At 35.3% G+C, this 18,507-nt stretch overlaps 1 protein-coding gene across 2 annotated transcripts in view; it reads left to right on the top strand.

Annotated features, from left to right (window-relative positions):
* ERP44 (endoplasmic reticulum protein 44) overlaps positions 1-18,507 on the top strand; it is an 87,927-nt gene that overhangs the window by 54,107 nt on the left and 15,313 nt on the right. For both annotated transcript variants that reach the window (XM_079705718.1, XM_079705719.1), the window contains 6 exons: positions 4,940-5,124; positions 5,854-5,969; positions 8,795-8,852; positions 11,237-11,353; positions 15,051-15,162; positions 16,212-16,353. In XM_079705718.1, coding sequence (XP_079561844.1) covers positions 4,940-5,124; positions 5,854-5,969; positions 8,795-8,852; positions 11,237-11,353; positions 15,051-15,162; positions 16,212-16,353 — 730 coding nt within the window. The remainder of the gene's footprint in view (positions 1-4,939; positions 5,125-5,853; positions 5,970-8,794; positions 8,853-11,236; positions 11,354-15,050; positions 15,163-16,211; positions 16,354-18,507) is intronic.

The raw sequence follows: 18,507 nt of genomic DNA, 5'->3' as shown, positions 1-18,507 counted from the left end.
CTCTTTCATTCTGTTAATGTCATGAATTACATTGATTGATTTTCAAGCATTAAACTGAAGTGCTAGGCTACATCCAGCTTGTGATGTATTATCTTTTGTACACAGTGCTAAATTCACTTTAATACTTTCTTTTCAAGTTTTGCATCTTATGTTCTTGATTGAGACTAACATGTATTTTTCTTTTCTCATCATTTCCTTGTCAGATTTGGCAGAAAGTTTATGTTGACCTCATATTTGGGAAATGTCCCCTCTTTTTGTTTTCTCTGAATGGTTGTATAAGTAGCATTATTGGCTCCTTAAATGTTTGGTAGAATTTGCTGGTAAAGTTTTCTAGGAATGGAGTTTTCTTTGTGAGAAGACTTTGGATTATGGGTTCAGTTTCCTTAATTGTAGGACCAGTTATATTTTCTAGTGTTGGTTTGGTGAGTTGTGGTTTTGTGAGAATTTTTGCATTTTATCGAAATCTCCATACTTACTGTCATTAAGTTATTGATAATATTCTCTTATTATCTGAGTTGCAGACTCCCGCTATATTCCTGAAATTGTGTTTTTTCTCTTTTTTTTTTTTCTGGGTTAGTCTCTCCAGGGCTTTATGGATTTTATTATATTAGCCTTTGTAAAGAGCCAGATTTTGGCTTTTTTGGTTTTTTATATTGTATATTTATTTTCCACTTCATTAATTTCCACTTTTATCTTTTTCATTCACTTCTTTCTTCTTTGTTTTTGTTGTTCTTTTATGATTTTTTTTAGATTAATACTTTTTTGTTTTTTAGCCTTTTCCCCCTAACATATACATTTTAATGTTACAAATTTCATTCTAAGCATTGCTTTGGCTGTAGGCTGCAAGTTCTGATATGTATTTTTCATTATCATTCAGTTCAAAATATTTTATGGTTTCCCTTTGTAATTTCATCTTTGATCCATGGCATGTAGAAGTTACTTTATTCTCATTATGAGTTGAATCGTTTGAAAGTTGTTGAGACTTCTTTTCTGATTCATCATATGTTTGTTTTTTATATGATATATATACCTGCAAAAATGTGTATGTTGCAGCTTTGGGATAGTGAATAATATATCTATCAAGTAATTCTAGTTTCTTAGTTGTATTGTTCAAATTCTCTATATTTTATTGATTTTATTTGTTATATCAGTTGCTATAAGAGGTGTGATAATAATCTCCCACCATGATTATAGATATTCCTTGTAGTTCTGTCATTTTTTACTTTATGTATTTTTAGGTTTTTATTTGACACATAGAAATTCAGAATAGTTACATCTGCCTGGGGAATTAAACTTTTTATTAGTATGAAGGGACCTTCTTGATCTGTAGTAATGCTTTTTGCCTTAATGTGTACATATTTACTATTAATATAGCTGTACGAGATTTTGTTTGATTCGTTTTATATAGAATATTTTCCCCATCCTTTTAATTTTAAAGTTTTTGCATCCTTATGTTTAGATGTATATTTTATAAGTAGTATATAGTTAGATTTTACTTTTGCACCTTTGTCAAAAATCACTTCTACATGTGTATGTGGGTCTGTTTCTGGACTCTCTTCCATTGATCTATTTGTCTGTCGTCTGTCTTTATGCCAGTATCACACTGTCTAGATTCCTGTAGGTTTACAATAAGTGTTGAAGTCCACTAGTGTAGGTCCTCTAATTTTGTTTATTGGGTATATTGGTCTGTAATTTTTTTATAATGTCTTTGTCTGGTTTTGGTATAAGGGTAATGCTGGCCTCACAGAATGAGTTGGGAAGTAATCCCTTCTCTTCAATTTTCAAGAAAAGTTTGTGTGGAAGTGGAATTATTTCTTCCTTAAATATTTGGTAGAATTAGCCAGTGAAGCTCTCAGTGGAAAGAGCTTAGAAATATGTATTTTTGAAAGAGAAAAACACATCATGAATTTTTGCTAGTAGTTTCAATTCAAACTAAATATTACAGGGTTTTTACTTAATTCCCTCAATTTTATATTTGTATCTTTTTTCCTTATGCTGAAAATCTTGATTCTTAATAGCATTAGCGTGATTACTCGTGTGCTTTATTTATAATTTGTGCATGTTTAGTTCAAAATAACAATTACAGTATTAGAATTTTTTTAATCTAATTTTGTTTTACTATTAAACATTTCCTTGGTCCCAAGTCAAAACTGTAACAAGGTATAGTCAGGGAGATATGAATTCCATTCCTGACTTCTCCTTCCATTGATGTTGTTTTTTGGAGGAGGTAGCGCCGCAAAGACACACACACACACACACACACACACACACACACACACACACACACACACACACACACACACACACACACACACACACACACACACACACACACACACACACACACACACACACACACACACACACACACACACACACACACACACACACACACACACACACACACACACACACATATTCCTACTTATTTTCCAGGTTTCTTCTCCATATTTCTTTTACCTTCTCTGCACCTGGCTTTTTTCACTTAACACAGTGTATCTGGAGATTGCTCCTTAGCAGCACAAAGAGATCTTTTTCATTCCTTTATATAACAGCCTAGTACTTCATTGTATGGGTGTACCATACTTCATTTAACCAGTCTCCTACTGATGGATATTTGGGGGAAATAGGAACTTTTAAAAACACATTTTCCACATTCCAGACCATAGCATTGTAGCATTGGCTAGTATTATAGAACTATTTAACCTAATTTTAACAGCATTTTTATTAAAAACTTTTTCATTTATATATCACTGCAAAAATTCAGTATGCTAGGTTTCAGTGTGTAGTGTTCTGGTGACTGAATGAGTTTTTTAGTTAGGAAGGTAAGGTTCCGTACTTTTTATTATTTCTTTGGGCTCATTTTCTACTAAGTAGGTTAAGCCTAAGCCTTTGTGGCCTTTGCCTTATAACAGGTGCCTCTGTTTATCTTAAAAGACTTCTACTTGCTTATACAACCACTCCTACCCCTGAATTTGTAGTACCAGTTTAATCTAATTAATTCCTTGATAAGGTAATAGAATCACCATTTTTACAACTCAAAGACACGTTTTCTCATTAATTTATCAGGTTGCAAAAGGGCTTATGGCTGATATATCCACTAGTGTTCTGCTTCAAAAAGTATTAACTCCTAAACCAAACAGATTAATGTCTATTTAAATACTTGTATATTAAGGTATCTTAATATTATTTCAGATTTCTGTGATTTGGTGAATAAAATATTCTCCTCGATCTCATGTATGACCAGTGATTCTGTCTGTTTGCTCATATCTGTCTTCTGTTTAAAGAATTTTAATAGTCAAGTATATTTCCCCTTTATAAATCCTCCATGGAGTTTAACAAAGTGTTATGTGATCTTAATTACATAGTCTTTTCTCCAAACCCCCTTCTGAGAACCCATATTCCATCCTTAACTTCTAATACACCGTTTTAGTATTCTTTGATTTCTTATCTTAGGAAAAAATGCAACCTTGACTTATCGAAATAGTATAAGTACTTTTAGCTCTTCCTAGGCAGTGTAAAGACCTTAGAATACTTAGAATCATTAACCTTCTGCTTACATTCCCTCCCCCAGTTTATATGTTGTTGTTGTTATTATATATTTTAATTTGTGTCAAACTCCATAAGGCATAATTATTGTTGTTTTGTATAGTCAGTATTCATTTAGATTTTTTAAAATCTTTTTTGAGGTATAGCTAACCTAGAATTAACTGTAAAATGTACAAATTAAGTTTGACCTATGTATGCACCTGTGAAACTGAGAGCACACATATATGTATATACCTTCTGGTACAGTTGTTTCTACCATCTAATCTCCTAGAAAATTAAGATGGTTAAGAGAGTTTATTGCAGTTCTGTTTGTTTTGTAACTACTAAGAATGGAGGTGGGGCTAGAGAATTTTCATGTGTTTTTTTTTTTTTTTTTTAGCCACCATTTTAGAATTCTGCCCTCATTTTAAAACTCAGTTAAAAAATTTCTTTTTTTCATCTGTTTTAAGCTACTTGTGCTCTCTCAGGTCCCCTTCACTCTAAAAAAGTAGTGTATCTTTTATCATTCTCATACATGTGACTAGCATGACATTTGAGCTTTACCAATGTCTAGAAACCATTGATTTCTCCTATTTGCTACCTCTTGGAAATAACAGCAGAAAAGTTTAAAGGCTATCCATTCTGATTGAGTCAGTATCTTAGTAATTGTGATTCCTAAAAGTGAGATCAGCATACATTTTTACTTAGTTTCTTATTTTGAGGCTATAAATCCTAATTTTAATGATTTGTGTGAGAGTATACCCATAGGTCATAATAAAGGGATTTTTCTTTTAGTGTATACTGCTGAGTTTTGCTCTTAATTGTATTAGCTTACACAAAATTTGCATATGTGGGATTATAAATTCTTCTACTAGCAAAGAATCTAATATTAGTTTTTAGCCTTTAAGAGTGATCTTAATTTACATTTAATTCCCTTTTATTAAATACTGTAAGAGATCCTCACAATATAAAGTGATTTGAATGACTGTTTTCAAAATTGGAATTTTGTACATTCCAATTTTTTTCTAGACTGTATCTATAATAATACTGACATTTATTTAGAGTTTACTCTGTCATGCATTTGTATTGTCTCATTTAGTCCTTAAAACAACTCTATGTAGTAGAAATTATTATCCCTACAGATGAGAGACTAAGGCATGGAGAGTTGATGCACCTTACAAGTTCACACATACAGTAAATAGCTTTGGGATTTAAACCAGGTAATATATGTCTAGAGCCTGGCCTCTTAACCAGTATAAACTCTTTTTTTCTCTAATACTGGAAAATAATTATATGAACCAAAATGTTCTCCCTAAATAATTGTAAGATTTTTCACTGTTGGGCTAATGGGCCCACTCAGACTAAGTTTGAGGATGACGTTACTTTTTTTTTTTTTTTTTCATTCTTTTAGCTGATATAGCCCAGAGATATAGGATAAGCAAATACCCAACCCTCAAATTGTTTCGTAATGGGATGATGATGAAGAGAGAATACAGGGGTCAGCGATCAGTGAAAGCACTTGCAGATTACATCAGGCAACAAAAAAGTGACCCCATTCAAGAAATTCATGACTTAGCAGAAATCACCACTCTTGACGTAAGTCATTAACTCTTGCTGGATCAAATGAAGCCTGCCTGATTAATGTAAACGAATTCTTATGCAATCAAAGAATCTGGCATTTTCTTATAGTTCATTGCAGTGGATTATATATATATATACACACACACACACACACACACACACACACACCCTTAACAAGTTGAATTTTTCTTGAATTCTCAAGGGAAATGCTAATATTTTACTGAACCTTTGGATAAAATGTATATAGCAATACAGTAAAGTTGTACTAATTTGAATTAATTGAGGGCAAAGGGTAGCCTGAATTATGAAGAAATAGATGTTAATGTCAGGCATACACAAACAAAGTTTCCATAGTTTGCTTAGTGGAGACCCTTATGTAGAAGCGTGAGAGACCCACGGTGGAGTCTCTACCAACAGTCACACATTACGAATTGATGTATTATTTTAACACATCTTAGAATTAGTCATCTTATTTAGGAAGGACTGTCACTGATTAAACAGTTATGTATTTCTTGAAATTTTAAAATAAAATGTTGGAAGGAAATTATTATATTAGATGATAATTAAGACTGTTTTCAACCTAATGTAATCTTTAATAGTTTTGGACTAGGTGTTAAAAGCCAATTATGCATTTATAGTCATACTTCATTTGGAGATAATTGAACAGCAGCTGGGTAAATGCAATAACATTATTCTTAAAGAACTATATATATTTATAAAGTAATTACATACTTTATTTTACAGCGCAGCAAAAGAAATATCATTGGATATTTTGAGCAGAAGGATTCAGAAAACTATAGAGTTTTTGAAAGAGTAGCAAATATTTTGCATGATGATTGTGCCTTTCTAGCTGCATTTGGGTAAGTAGCCTGAGAGTGTGTTAGTGGGTCGGGTCTGCTCAGCTGTCGTGTTAAATTCTTGTTGTGTGTGGTCGTTTTCTGAAGATGACCTCTCCAAAGATTATCTCAGTCCTCTTAAAGTCACCAACAAATTTTTACACCTATCTCTGACCTCCTTCTAAGAGTTTAAGTCTGTTAATTATTCTTTCTGTACTATATCCTATTTCAAAATGTGGGTAAGAGGAAAAGGTTGGACAGGTTAACTCTCATACTTTTGTTCAGCTCATTTACTAACACTATCCTGTGCCACAAAAAATGCTTATTAACCTGTGGGGTTTCCAAACTGAAACAACACAGTGTTTCTCATTAATGACCATGAGCTTCATCATCTTTACTCATCTCTGGCTCTCCACCACCTTTTCTTCTGCCTTCCCTGTCTCAGAGGAACAATGCTCCTTTCCCCGGCTAACCTCTTTACTTGTTTCCTTGTAATTGTCCCTTCAAAATCCTCTGGGGCTTTGATCCATCAGTTGTCCTTGCTTTCTCATGTTTTCAACCTGACGCTTTTCATGAACTCCTTTCCTTTTCCAAAAAAACATGATTCTCTTTCCTGATCTGTCCCTTCTATCTCTTGAGCTATAATCTCATCTCTTTCTTTTCATTCTCAATTTCTTTTCAGAGATTAGTTTTGCTTGGCTACCTTGAATTTCTCATACTTTAACCAGTTAAAATACCTTAACCTCCTGGAAGCTAACTTTTACCTCCATTACCCTAAAGGAACTTCTCTCTACACAGTCACGAAGTGACTTCTTAATTAACAAATCCAGTGGCCTTTTTTCAATCTTAATCCTCTTCAATTTCTCTGAAGGATGTGACCCTCAACTACCCTGTCCTTCTTCTGCTGTGTCTACATTTTATGTTGAACTCCCTGGTTTGATCCTTACCTTTCTGACTTCTCTGGCTTTATCTTGTTTTTTTTTTTTCTTTCTCTTTCAAAATGGAATCATTCTTATGGTTCTGTCTTTGACTCTTTCTTCTCATTGGAGGTTATCTTCCCCCATGCTTTGATGTTATACAATATTATTTTTCTCTTTTCTTTGGCCTATAGCTGGTAGACTCTATTGTGGTACCTGTCTTGAGTAGAGCCCAGATTTCTGGCATAGTATGTCCTCTTCATTTTGTGACCTCTTTCCTTGTTTTAAATGCTTCTATAGGTTTTCTATGTGTGTTTTATTGTAAACATTATCAGTGTTTTTTGAAGATCGTTGTAGAGAGTAAATAACGAAAGAACTTCTCCCCCATGCTTTTTGTAATACTGTTTCCAGCCATGCAGGCCCCTTGCTATTCCTCAAACACTGCAAGCACGCTTCTGCAGCAGAGCCTTTGCCCTTACTGTCTCTATCCAGAGTGCTTTGTCCAGATATCATCTCATCAGAAAGATCTTTCCTGATAGCTGTATATAAAATAGCACTATCATCATCCAACTTGTCATTCTTTATCCACTTATTTTTCTTCATAGCACTTTTTGTTTGTTTTTAACCACCCAAGATAAAAATATCTAGTTGTTTGTTTTTCCCCACAAAAATGGAAGCTCCATGAGAGGATGTTGTCAGTTTTGTTCACTCCTGTGTACCAAGTGCCAAGAACATAGCTGGTACAGAGGAAGCACATAGTAAATAGTGAATGAATGAATGGAGCATGTTCTTCCTTTCTGTTCCAGTGTCATCAATCTAGCTTAGTACTGCTTGCCCCTGTCTCCTGACTACTGCAGTCAGAACCTGGAGATAAATCAGGGTTCAATTAATCCAAATATAATTTAGAGAGAGAAAAAGTTACCCATTTTGACTTAGAATTTGTTGTAGAATTCACTCACCCAATATTTATTCACCTATTATGTGCCTGTACCAGGCATGGGAAATAGTAAACAAATAAACAAAAAATTAGTTATTTATGGAACTATATTCTAATGATGTGTAGGTTATTTCATTTCATCTATTTTTTTTAGAAGTTTTGGTTTTAAAAATAAAAAAGAGAATTCATGGTTGAGTCTGACTTAACAAGCAGATAATATGTTTGTGTGACTGGTTTATGTGACTACATCAATGACCTTGATCCTCAGTTACTAGAAACAATCTGGGGTCAAAAACAGCTATTTAGTGCCAAAACTGCCAATCCACAGATAAAATACTGAGTCACAAAAACAGCTAACTAAAATTTCCCTTTAAAAAAATCTGCCTCGTATTAAATTTTTCCTTTAAATGTATGCTTTTGTTGGTATTGCATAATCTTATTTATTTATTTGTTTGTTTGTTTATTTATTTATTTATTTATGGCTGTGTTGGGTCTTCGTTGTAGTGTGTGGACTTTCTGTAGTTGCGGTGAGTGGGGGCTACTCTTCGTTGTGGCATGCAGGCTTCTCATTGCGGTGGCTTCTCATTGCGGTGGCTTCTCATTGCGGTGGCTTCTTTTGTGGAGCACAGGCTCTAGGCGTGCGGGCTTCAGTAGTTGTGGCGCGTGGGCTCAGTAGTTGTGGCTCGCGGGCTCTAGAGTGCAGGCTCAGTAGTTGTGGCGTACAGGCTTAGTTGCTCCGTGGCATGTGGGATCTTCCTGGACCAGGGCTCGAACCCGTGTCTCCTGCATTGGCCAGTGGATTCTTAACCATTGCGCCACCAGGGAAGCCCGGTATTGCATAATCTTATAAGTAGAAAAGAGGATGGACAAGTATATATTTCAAGTTGTTATAGTTCATATGTTGCAAAACAGCTAGGGAATTCTTCTTCATTCAGTTATATTGCTGCTATTAGTTTTCTTAAAAAATATTATTACTGCTTCTCTCTTTCCATTAGAGCTGTTTCAAAACCAGAAAGATACAGTGGAGACAACATAATCTACAAACCACCAGGGGTAAGTTGCCATTTCTTAGTGTATAATTTTTAATATAATTTAAATACATATATAGTATAATCTGTAGTTTTGTACATTGTTAATGTTCACAGAACCATAAAGTTTTAATATAGGAAGGAACCTTAAGGCATCATTTTGTGCTAATCCAAACCTTTCAAAGTAAAGATGAGGACACAAGCCTAAAGTCACTCAGGCATTTAGTGGCAGAGCTGGGACTAGAGATCCCCTGATCCCCAGGCCTTTTTCACCTCTCTGTTTTGCCTTTGGCCTGGGACTCAAATTTTAAAAAAGGCTTCAGTGGTCTGTGATCATCACTCCAACTTGAGTGAGACTAGCCACGCTCCCAAATCTCTTGGGGTATAAGTTCACCTGGTACTTGCCAGATACTAAGGAGTGCTAAGTTGTTTTTAACCCTTGGCTAAGAAGTTAGGTGTGTCTAAACTTAGAAGTAGCTGTTTAGGCCCAGGTGATGGTAGCCACAAAAAAGACCGAAATCATAGTATTGTCACCCCAAATTGATGTAACTGTCTGTCATTGCAATTTTCACACACACACAAATAGAAATCTATGGATTTTTTTTAATTCATAGTTTTCATTTTAATGGGTTTTTTTTGTGGTGTTTTGACACACTGAAGTTTTTAACTTTTCTGTAGTCATATGAATGAATTTTTTGCTTAGAAAGCTCATTTCCTATTTTGAATTCATATAGGTATTTGCCTGTATTCTCTGCAATTGTATTTCTTTAATAATAGCTTACATAGTGTGACCATCTCTGGATTATCAGAATCTATGTGTCTCTCAGTGTAGTTTTCTTGTTAAGAGCACAGGCTCTGGAATGAGACTGTTTTAATGTCAAATCTGCTGCCTTCCTTACCACCTCACGCTGGTCAGAATAGCCATCGTTAAAAAGTCTATAAGTAACAAATGCTGGAGAGGGTGTGGAGAAAAGAGAACCCTCCTACACTGTTGGTGGGAATGTAAATTGGTGCAGCCACTATGGAAAACAATATGGAGGTTCCTTAAAAAACAAAATATAGAGTTGCTGTATGATCCAGCACTCCCACTCCTGGGCATATACCCAGACAAAACCATAATTCAAGAAGATACACACACCCCTATGTTCATAGCAGCACTATTTACAATAGCCAAGATATGGGAACAACCTAAATATCCATCGACAGATGAATGGATAAAGATGTGGTACATATATACAATGGAATATTACTCAGCCATAAAAAGAATAAAATAATGGCATTTGTAGCAACATGGATGGACCTAGAGATTATCATACTAAGGGAAGTTAAGTCAGAAAGAGAAGGACAAATACCATATCACTTATATGTGGAATCTAAAATACAGTACAAATCAACATATCTACGAACAGACTCACAGACATAGAGAACAGACTTGTGGTTGCCAAGGGGGAGAGTGGGTAGGGGAGGGAAGGAATGGGAGTTTTGGATTAGCAGAGGCAAACTATTACTGTATATAGGATGGATAAACAAGGTCTTACTGTATAGCACAGGGAACTATATTCAATATTCATAATGGAAAAGAATATGAAAAAGAATATATATATATATTCTTATACATATATATGTATAACTGAGTCACTTTGCTCTATAGAAAAAATTAACACAACATTGTAAATCAATTATACTTCAATAAAATAAAAAAAAGAATCTGCTACCTTCCTAGGTGTATAACTCTGGGAAAGTTTATTAGCTTCTCTGTGCTTTAGTTTGTTCATCAGTAAAAACATCCATGAAAATAGTGGTACCTGCTTTATGGGGATGTTTCAAGGATTAATTGAGTCAACACCTACAAGGTGTTTACAGTGGTAAAACAGTGCTTGGTCACAGTAAGTTGGCTTAGGTAACGTTAGCTATTTACCATCATTTTAGGCACTTCATAGATACGATTTTGAGTGAATATGGAAACAGATACTGCAGTTAATTAATTTTAGAGATAAACCATACCTTAGATTTATATAGTATCATGTATTTTTCAAGGCTTTTTCACTGGAAGTCTCCAAATTTTCTTCTAACATTTTTGAAGGGAGAGATAGCTAAATTAAATCATTAGGATAATTCTTTTCACAATGTCTGCCTGCTATTGATGAAGATACTGGTAAACATTTAATTGACGCAATCTAAGGGAAAGCAGAAGGCTTACACATCACAGGTTGGATAATCAGGTCCCCGATAATCACAGAGTTATCAGCTTATTACCATCTATAGCTAGCCCTCTTTCTTAGAAGTTCCATGTTTTTTGTTTCTTTTGTATCCTGTGTAGATTTTCTGGGCTTGTAGATGGCTTTAAGAATGCATTTTTGCTAGCACAGGTTAGATTTGTTTAATTTTTTTTCTTTGTTTTTATAACAGCATTCTGCTCCAGATATGGTGTACTTGGGATCTATGACAAATTTTGATGGGACTTACAATTGGATTCAAGATAAATGTGTTCCTCTTGTCCGAGAAATAACATTTGAAAATGGAGAGGTACGGACTTTCTAATGTGTGTTGTTATTTTTAATTAAGATTTCCGAAAGAGCAAGCTTCCTCCACCCATCTTACTATTTTACCACAGAATTTATCAGTTACAAAAATCATGCAGTGAACATAAGTACATATAGCTATTTCCATAATACAGGCCAATGGTTCTCCACCTCTGCTATACCAGAACCCCACTGTTGTATTTCCTGCAATAGCAGTGGTTCATGACAGCCTTGAAAATGAGTTTGAAAGTGCCTCTCAGGTGATTCTGATCCCACTCTTGGTTGAAGATCCTTGTTTAAGGGGATTGCTTTAGAAGCAATGCTCTGCAGATTTTAGTTACAATTAATTACATACAGTGAATAATCCTTTGGTATAAAAAGGTTTTTCTGATTCCTGTCTATCCTAAAAGAATGAAACTGTGTTCTCTTTCCATCATAAATAATGAAGGCAATTATCAGTTATCATGTAACTGTCCTCAGTCATCCCATGCGCCTGAAATAAAGCCCATCCCAAACTCTGAACAACTCCCACAAAACCAAAACACAAAAACCTAAGAAGTTGGAGGAGCAAGAACAAAGAGCTGTGTCTGTGAGGTGCATCTCTCTGTTCTTTACTGTATTTGAAACATATCTTTCATTTCATTTTACTCCTTCATTTTCAAAACCCTCAGTCTAAGAATGTAATTTTTAAAAAACATTTTAAAAAAGTTAAAAAAAACCTTTCTATACGCATACTTCAAAGAATTATAAGTGCATAGCTCAGGTATTGAATGCACAACTCAAGAAATTATCACAGAGTAAAAACACACCCATATAATCCCCACCAAGTCAGAGGTTGGCAATTCTGTAAGAAGTCAGATAGTAAATATTTCAGGCTTTGCAGTTCATATAGTCTCTGTTGCAACTACTCAACTTGGCAGTTGTGGCACAAAAGCGCCCTAGATAGTACATAAATAAGTATGGTTGTGTTCCATTAAAGCTTGCTTGCTTGCTTATTGTCTTAGTTTTTATCAAATGAACATCCCTTCTACTTTTCTCAGTTCTCAGGGCTTCAGGTATGTTTAGCTGAATTAACTTACATTTTTATTGTATCATTTAGTCCTTAGAGGCTCAGAAAGATCTAGTAACCTGTCACGATTATTCACCTGCTTTGACAGTTCTTACAGGGGTACTTTCAAAACAGAATTTAAAGTTATGGAGCTGGAAAATCTTAAACAATTAAACAGGGTTCTGTCCGTCCTCCCCCAGCCCTGCCTCCCGCCCTACGGTAGTTGGCACATTTAATAATTCTTTAGATTTATTACATGTTGTAACCAACTACCCATAAATCCTTTAAACTATAGGGAAAGATTTGTTAACCTCTGAATCTGGTTGTCTTGCTATCCCTCTCCTGAATCCTTTAATACCTGCTGGGTAAAGAATATGTTGGTATGGATGTGGACATGGGTACACTTGGAAGCTCTAGCAGCATAAACTACCAGCTACTATGTTAACGTACGTACTGATAAATTAGTTTAGCAAACTAATTCACATAGTTTCGAACTATTAATCTGTTTATTACTTGCTTCTTAACAGCTGTTATCTAATCCATATTTGTGTTTTTTGTTTAAACAAAAAATTTTTTGTTTACTTACAAAATTAGTACTTTTGTTTATTACTAACAAAGTAATATATTTGTTTCTACTTTTAACTTCTTAGTTCTTAAATTTTCCAAAAGGTAACTGCTGTCTTCTTTCCCAATTAGTATTTATTCAGCAACATTTGTGTCTTCATTTATTCAGTCATAGGTTGATTATATATTGTGTACAAAAATCTGTGAGCAAAGGAGAAGTGAAATAAGATTCTCTGTCTTTAAGGGGTTTTCAATCCAGTAGTTCACAAGTACAGACAATATGAAGACATGCCCCATGCCACATGATGGGCACTGAGAAAATGTTCTGAGAGTTTAGAGGAGAGAACTCAGTTCTACCTTTGGCAGAAATGGGATAGAATCAGGAATGGCTCTCTAAAAGAGGCATTTCAGTCCTGAAACAAAAGGGATAAAAGAGAAAGAGAAGTACTAATGGAAATAGGGAATTAAGAGGAGGGGACAGTGCATTTATGTTGAGCATTGAAGGTACTGGAACTGGACTTGGAGATATAAATAAGGGACCAATTTGAGTTGGTGACTGAGATTGTTGACCTAGTTGAAGTTGCCAGGCTAGAGCAGAGAGAAGTCCAAAGACAGAACCATGGAGGAGTAGTTGCAATTAATATGTTGGGAAAGAAAAAATGTGAGCACAAGAGATAAAAAGTGAGGAAGAAGAAATTCTAAATCAGTTTGCTAAAACATCATTGTGATGCCAGGAGCTGGGGGGAGGAGAGATGGGAAGTGACTGCTAATGACTGTGGATTTCTTTTAGGAGTGATGAAATGTTCTGGAATTAGATAGTGTTGATGCTTGCAACCTTGTGAATATAATAAAACCCACCAAATTGTACACTTTAAAATGCTGCATTTTATGGTATTTGAATTACAGTCATCTCTTGCTTTCTACTGGGAATTGATTCCCAGGCCCCCACGGATATCAAAATCCTCGGATGCTCAAGTCCCTTACAGTTGGCCCTCCAGTATTTGTGGGTTCCACATCTATGGATTCAACCAGTCGTGGATCCTGTGGATATGGAAGGCCGACTATATATCTCAATTAACAAAAAAAGGTGAACTTGATGAAAAGCTTAATCATTTATCCTGTGTATGAGTGGAACAGGCTTAAACATGGAGACAGGAACCAGAAAAAAACTCTTATCCTATAAAATAGGTTCCAGTTTCAGTTTTTTTAGGGTAAGGACATGTGTGCTTTCTGCTGAGGCAGTTCCTAAATTATAGAGAGATAGGCAAAAGAATTGTTAATGGAAATGATTTTATTATGAGGCCCTTTCTGGACTTTTTTTATGAGTCAGAACTTAGCATTTGTCAGAGAGAATAAATGATCAAAATATGCTGTCTACTTATCACATTTCTCTTGTATTCTCCAATAACAATAATAAATTTTTTTTAAGTAACAAAAATTTCAAGATGTTTTTGTGTATGTATACATACAAGATATATAAACATACACATATATAGTGGCAAGTATTTGTTAATAATGTTGATAAATTGTGTATTGGTTGAAAACTGGCTATGTTATGGGGTTTTTGTCTTTTGTTCTGAATCACACTTTTCAGCTTTTGGTAGGTCTCATGTAAGTGGAGTGGTTTTTGCAATAAACCTTAGAATAAGCATAAGTTTGCAAATCAGTTAGATTTATTTATTGCTGGTACACTCAGTTTTTCAGTGTTATCTGCGAAGACTGTTTATCCCCTCGTAAAATCAACATCTTGAAAAAGAATCAGCATGGTTCCTCCTTTGGTCAACTCACGTTTTAAATGTCATGGCTTCATCCAATACTAGCTAACAGGTCAGCCCAGTGGTTACTTTAAGGCAGGCCAGCATCTACAGTACAGTAGGACATGTGAGTCCTCTGAGTGCTTGGATACTTCAGGTGGAGGGCATGCGTTCCTTTTGCATTAAGGCATTTATTTACACCATTGGATCTCTTTCCTGGGATGTTGCAGCTGTTGCATGTTATGTGGGCTGGGTTTAAAATTGTTCCTACCTAGAAAATAGCTAGAGCTGAATGGAGAGGCCTGATAATTCTCACTGAATACTTCTCTATACAGGAATTGACAGAAGAAGGACTGCCTTTTCTCATACTCTTCCACATGAAAGAAGATACAGAGAGTTTAGAAATATTCCAGAATGAAGTAGCCCGACAATTAATAAGTGAAAAAGGTAGACAGATTAAGGTGTTTGTTTATATCCTTCCTTTCTCTATTTTTTTACCTTCTCCCTTTTCCATTACATTAATACTCACATAAACATATTTGGGTTAAAAACATAACAAATTATTTTAACTCTGCTCAACTCCTGAATTTACATGAAAACATGGGGATGGGAGGCATTAGTAGAGATAATATGAAGCAATAGCTTTTTAAAAAAAACAAAAAACAAAAAAAACCCTGACTCTTTTAGCTCTCTAAAATCAAACAGCATGAAAAGTGGGGTCATGGGTGGACAGTGTAAGTTTTAGGCACTTTCTTGCAGCACCTTGATACTTCTCTGGTCCTTTTCTAATAGTCCCAGAAATACTGCTGAGAGAACTTATACAGTCAGATTAACATTTACTATATTTCCAAGTGAAAGAAAGTTGAGTAGTTCTCTGCAGACTTCTCCAAAGCATCAAAAATGAATTTGAGGTATCACCAGCTTTCCCTCTGTAGTTAGAGAAGAAAGTCAAACAAAATAAACTGAAGGCTTTGTATAGAGCCATGCCCATATTAGTCACTGTAAATATTTTTGGGGTTGAATTGGATTAAAAATCAACCAATAGGGACTGGAGGGGCATCCTTGATGAAATGAAGATGCTCCCATGAGAACAGATCATATATCAGTTTCTGGAACTTGTTCCCAAGACCTGGGTAATCTGCAGAGCAAATGATTACCCACTTAAAGAAAATTTAAAAATTCACTATAGCATTTGAATTTGGGTTGAGTTCCTATAATTTTTAAGGAAATTATACTCTCTGCCCTAAGAATTAAGATCCTACCTTTTTAAAGTATAATATTTAGGTTTTAGTTTTTGTGGTCTACATTACTCTAGAGCATGTTGGGTTTTTTTAGTATGTCACTTTTTATGAACTTGCAAACTTACGAGAATACTCTGTGTGAGCGCTGACTGTTATGCTAGACAGAAATGTCTTAGCTGATTGCATGTCCTCTTCCTCTTTTGACCCTCAAAAGCATATTCTAATCTACCTCTCCAAATTCTATTTCTTTTAAAGGTACAATAAACTTTTTACATGCTGACTGTGACAAATTTAGACATCCTCTTCTGCATATACAGAAAACTCCAGCAGATTGCCCTGTAATAGCTATTGACAGCTTTAGGCATATGTATGTGTTTGGAGACTTCAGGGATGTATTGTAAGTATTCATTTTGGTTTTTTTAAATTACTGATATATGTCTCAAAAATGAACTTAAATTAATTGTCTGAATATTTTACATAATGCTATGTTGAAATACTTTGTTATTCAGAAGGAAGAGGTTTTTTTTTTCACTCCAGAGTATAGTATAATTGACTGTGGGGAGTTCCCTGATGGTCCAGCGGTTAGGACTTGGCGCTTTCACTGGTCGGGGAACTAAGATCCTGCAAGCTGAGCAATGTGGTAAAAAAAAAAAAAAGAAAAGAAAATGTTAATTGACTCTGAGAATTATGATATATCCCTATAGAAATGCCAGCATTAGATGATCCTAAATGCTTGGGAATTAATCTCTGAAAGAAAATTTTTGACCTATGAGAAATTCGTTTAGAATTGAGTTTGGTCTTTGTCAGCACATCAAGGAAAGTAGGTTAATCCTAGGTAGGTTAAAGGAAATGGGTAATATTGCTGCTCATTTGTGACTGTGTCTACCAAGAACATTAGTGGTATTGAAGACCCAGAAGATGGCTATGACAAGGCATTTATAAGGGCATACAGCTAGAAACCTTTCCAAGAACAGATATGCTTTCTGACTCTATTCTCACCTTTCCATAGTATTAACATATAAACCTTGTAACTACCACAGATATTAAATTTTTATCAGCCTTCTGAGATGTTAAATACAGTGATTAAAAATGGAAATGTTTCTTCATATATGAAAAATTTAAGCAATACAGGTATTAATTCAAACTAGACCTTTTCTTTTTAAAATTCATTTAAATAACCCCCTTTTTTAATGTCCAAAGATTAAACTTCACAGTTAGAGGGTGATTTGAAGTCCTATTGCAGGATGAATTACCTCACTCATTTCTAAATATTTTAATAGAGATGTGGTTGTTTGATAGAAGATTCTCAGTCCTCATATAGAGGAGGCCTACATTTGAGTCCTACCTCGGTCAAGTCACTTAACTTCTCTGTTCTTGTTTCTTTACACTTAAAATATGGTTGGTGGTACAGCCTCCCTAATGGGATTGTTACAGAAATTAATGAGAGATGATGGCTGTGTTATGAACCTTAAAGTACTTACAGATACTGTTTTTATTTTACCTGTACTCAAAAGAATACCACTTAGCATATTAACTCATTGAAAATTTATTCGGGTCTTCTATACGACAGTTGTATAACATAAACCAAGTCATATAAAAACCAAGGGTTTAAAGTTTACTAAGACTGTATCCCTGCCCTCAAAGAACTCACAACCAGGTAGAAAAAGGAGACAAGCTGGATAACAGGCAGTTGTTTTATAATGTGATAAGTGCTCTGACAGAGTTCAGTAGAAGGGGCACCTGATTCAAGATTTCTGGAGATGTTAATGCCTAAGGTAGGACCTAAAGTTCTCTAGAAGTTGTTCATGGAAGTGAGAAGGAGACAGGGCTTGGAGAAAGGTGATGTTGGCAGAAACAAGTACAGAGTCTCTTGGCTGAATATGAGTGGACAGCAGGGGTATCGCTGAGGGATGAGGTCAAGAGAAGTAAATAGGAGCTTGTTCATGAAAGCCCCTACATGCTGTGTTAAGGAAGTTTGATCCTGAAAACTATGAAGAGCCAATGAAGGATTTTAATCAGGGGATTGTTTTTTTAAAGATCACTCTGAATGCAAACTGGAGAATAGATTAGAGGGAGTCAAAATAGGATCTAGGAGGCTGTTCAGTAATCCAGGCAAGAGTTGATGATAGATACTTAAATGAATGAATTTCCAAAACTCTGGCAGTAGCACTAAGTAAAGCTAGAGAGAAGCAGGACTCTTGCGACTTTTTTTTAGGTGGAATAGGAGGACTTGGTATTTCAGAAAGTAGGCGAGGGGCCAGGCTAGCCCTGATGGCCAGGACTCTGACTTGGACAACTAACTGGGCTGTGATGCCACTAACTGAGCTGGGAACTTAGTGGAGAAGCAGCCTTGTGGTAAAGACGACGAGTTCCCTTTCTTGGCATATTGAATTTGAGGTGCTTGTGGGCTACAAAGAAGAAGAGTGTCCAGAACAGAGTTTACATGGCTCTGGGATTCAACAGAGAGATAAGGGCTGGGTCTTGAACACATGGGGATGTAGTTGAAGTTACTGAAACAGATGAGATGACCTAGAACAGGGTTGAAAATGGA

Source organism: Hyperoodon ampullatus (genome assembly GCF_949752795.1).
Source record: "Hyperoodon ampullatus genome assembly, chromosome: 6".
NCBI classification, from domain to species: domain Eukaryota; kingdom Metazoa; phylum Chordata; class Mammalia; order Artiodactyla; family Ziphiidae; genus Hyperoodon; species Hyperoodon ampullatus.
This window is presented reverse-complemented; position numbering and strand designations above follow the sequence as displayed.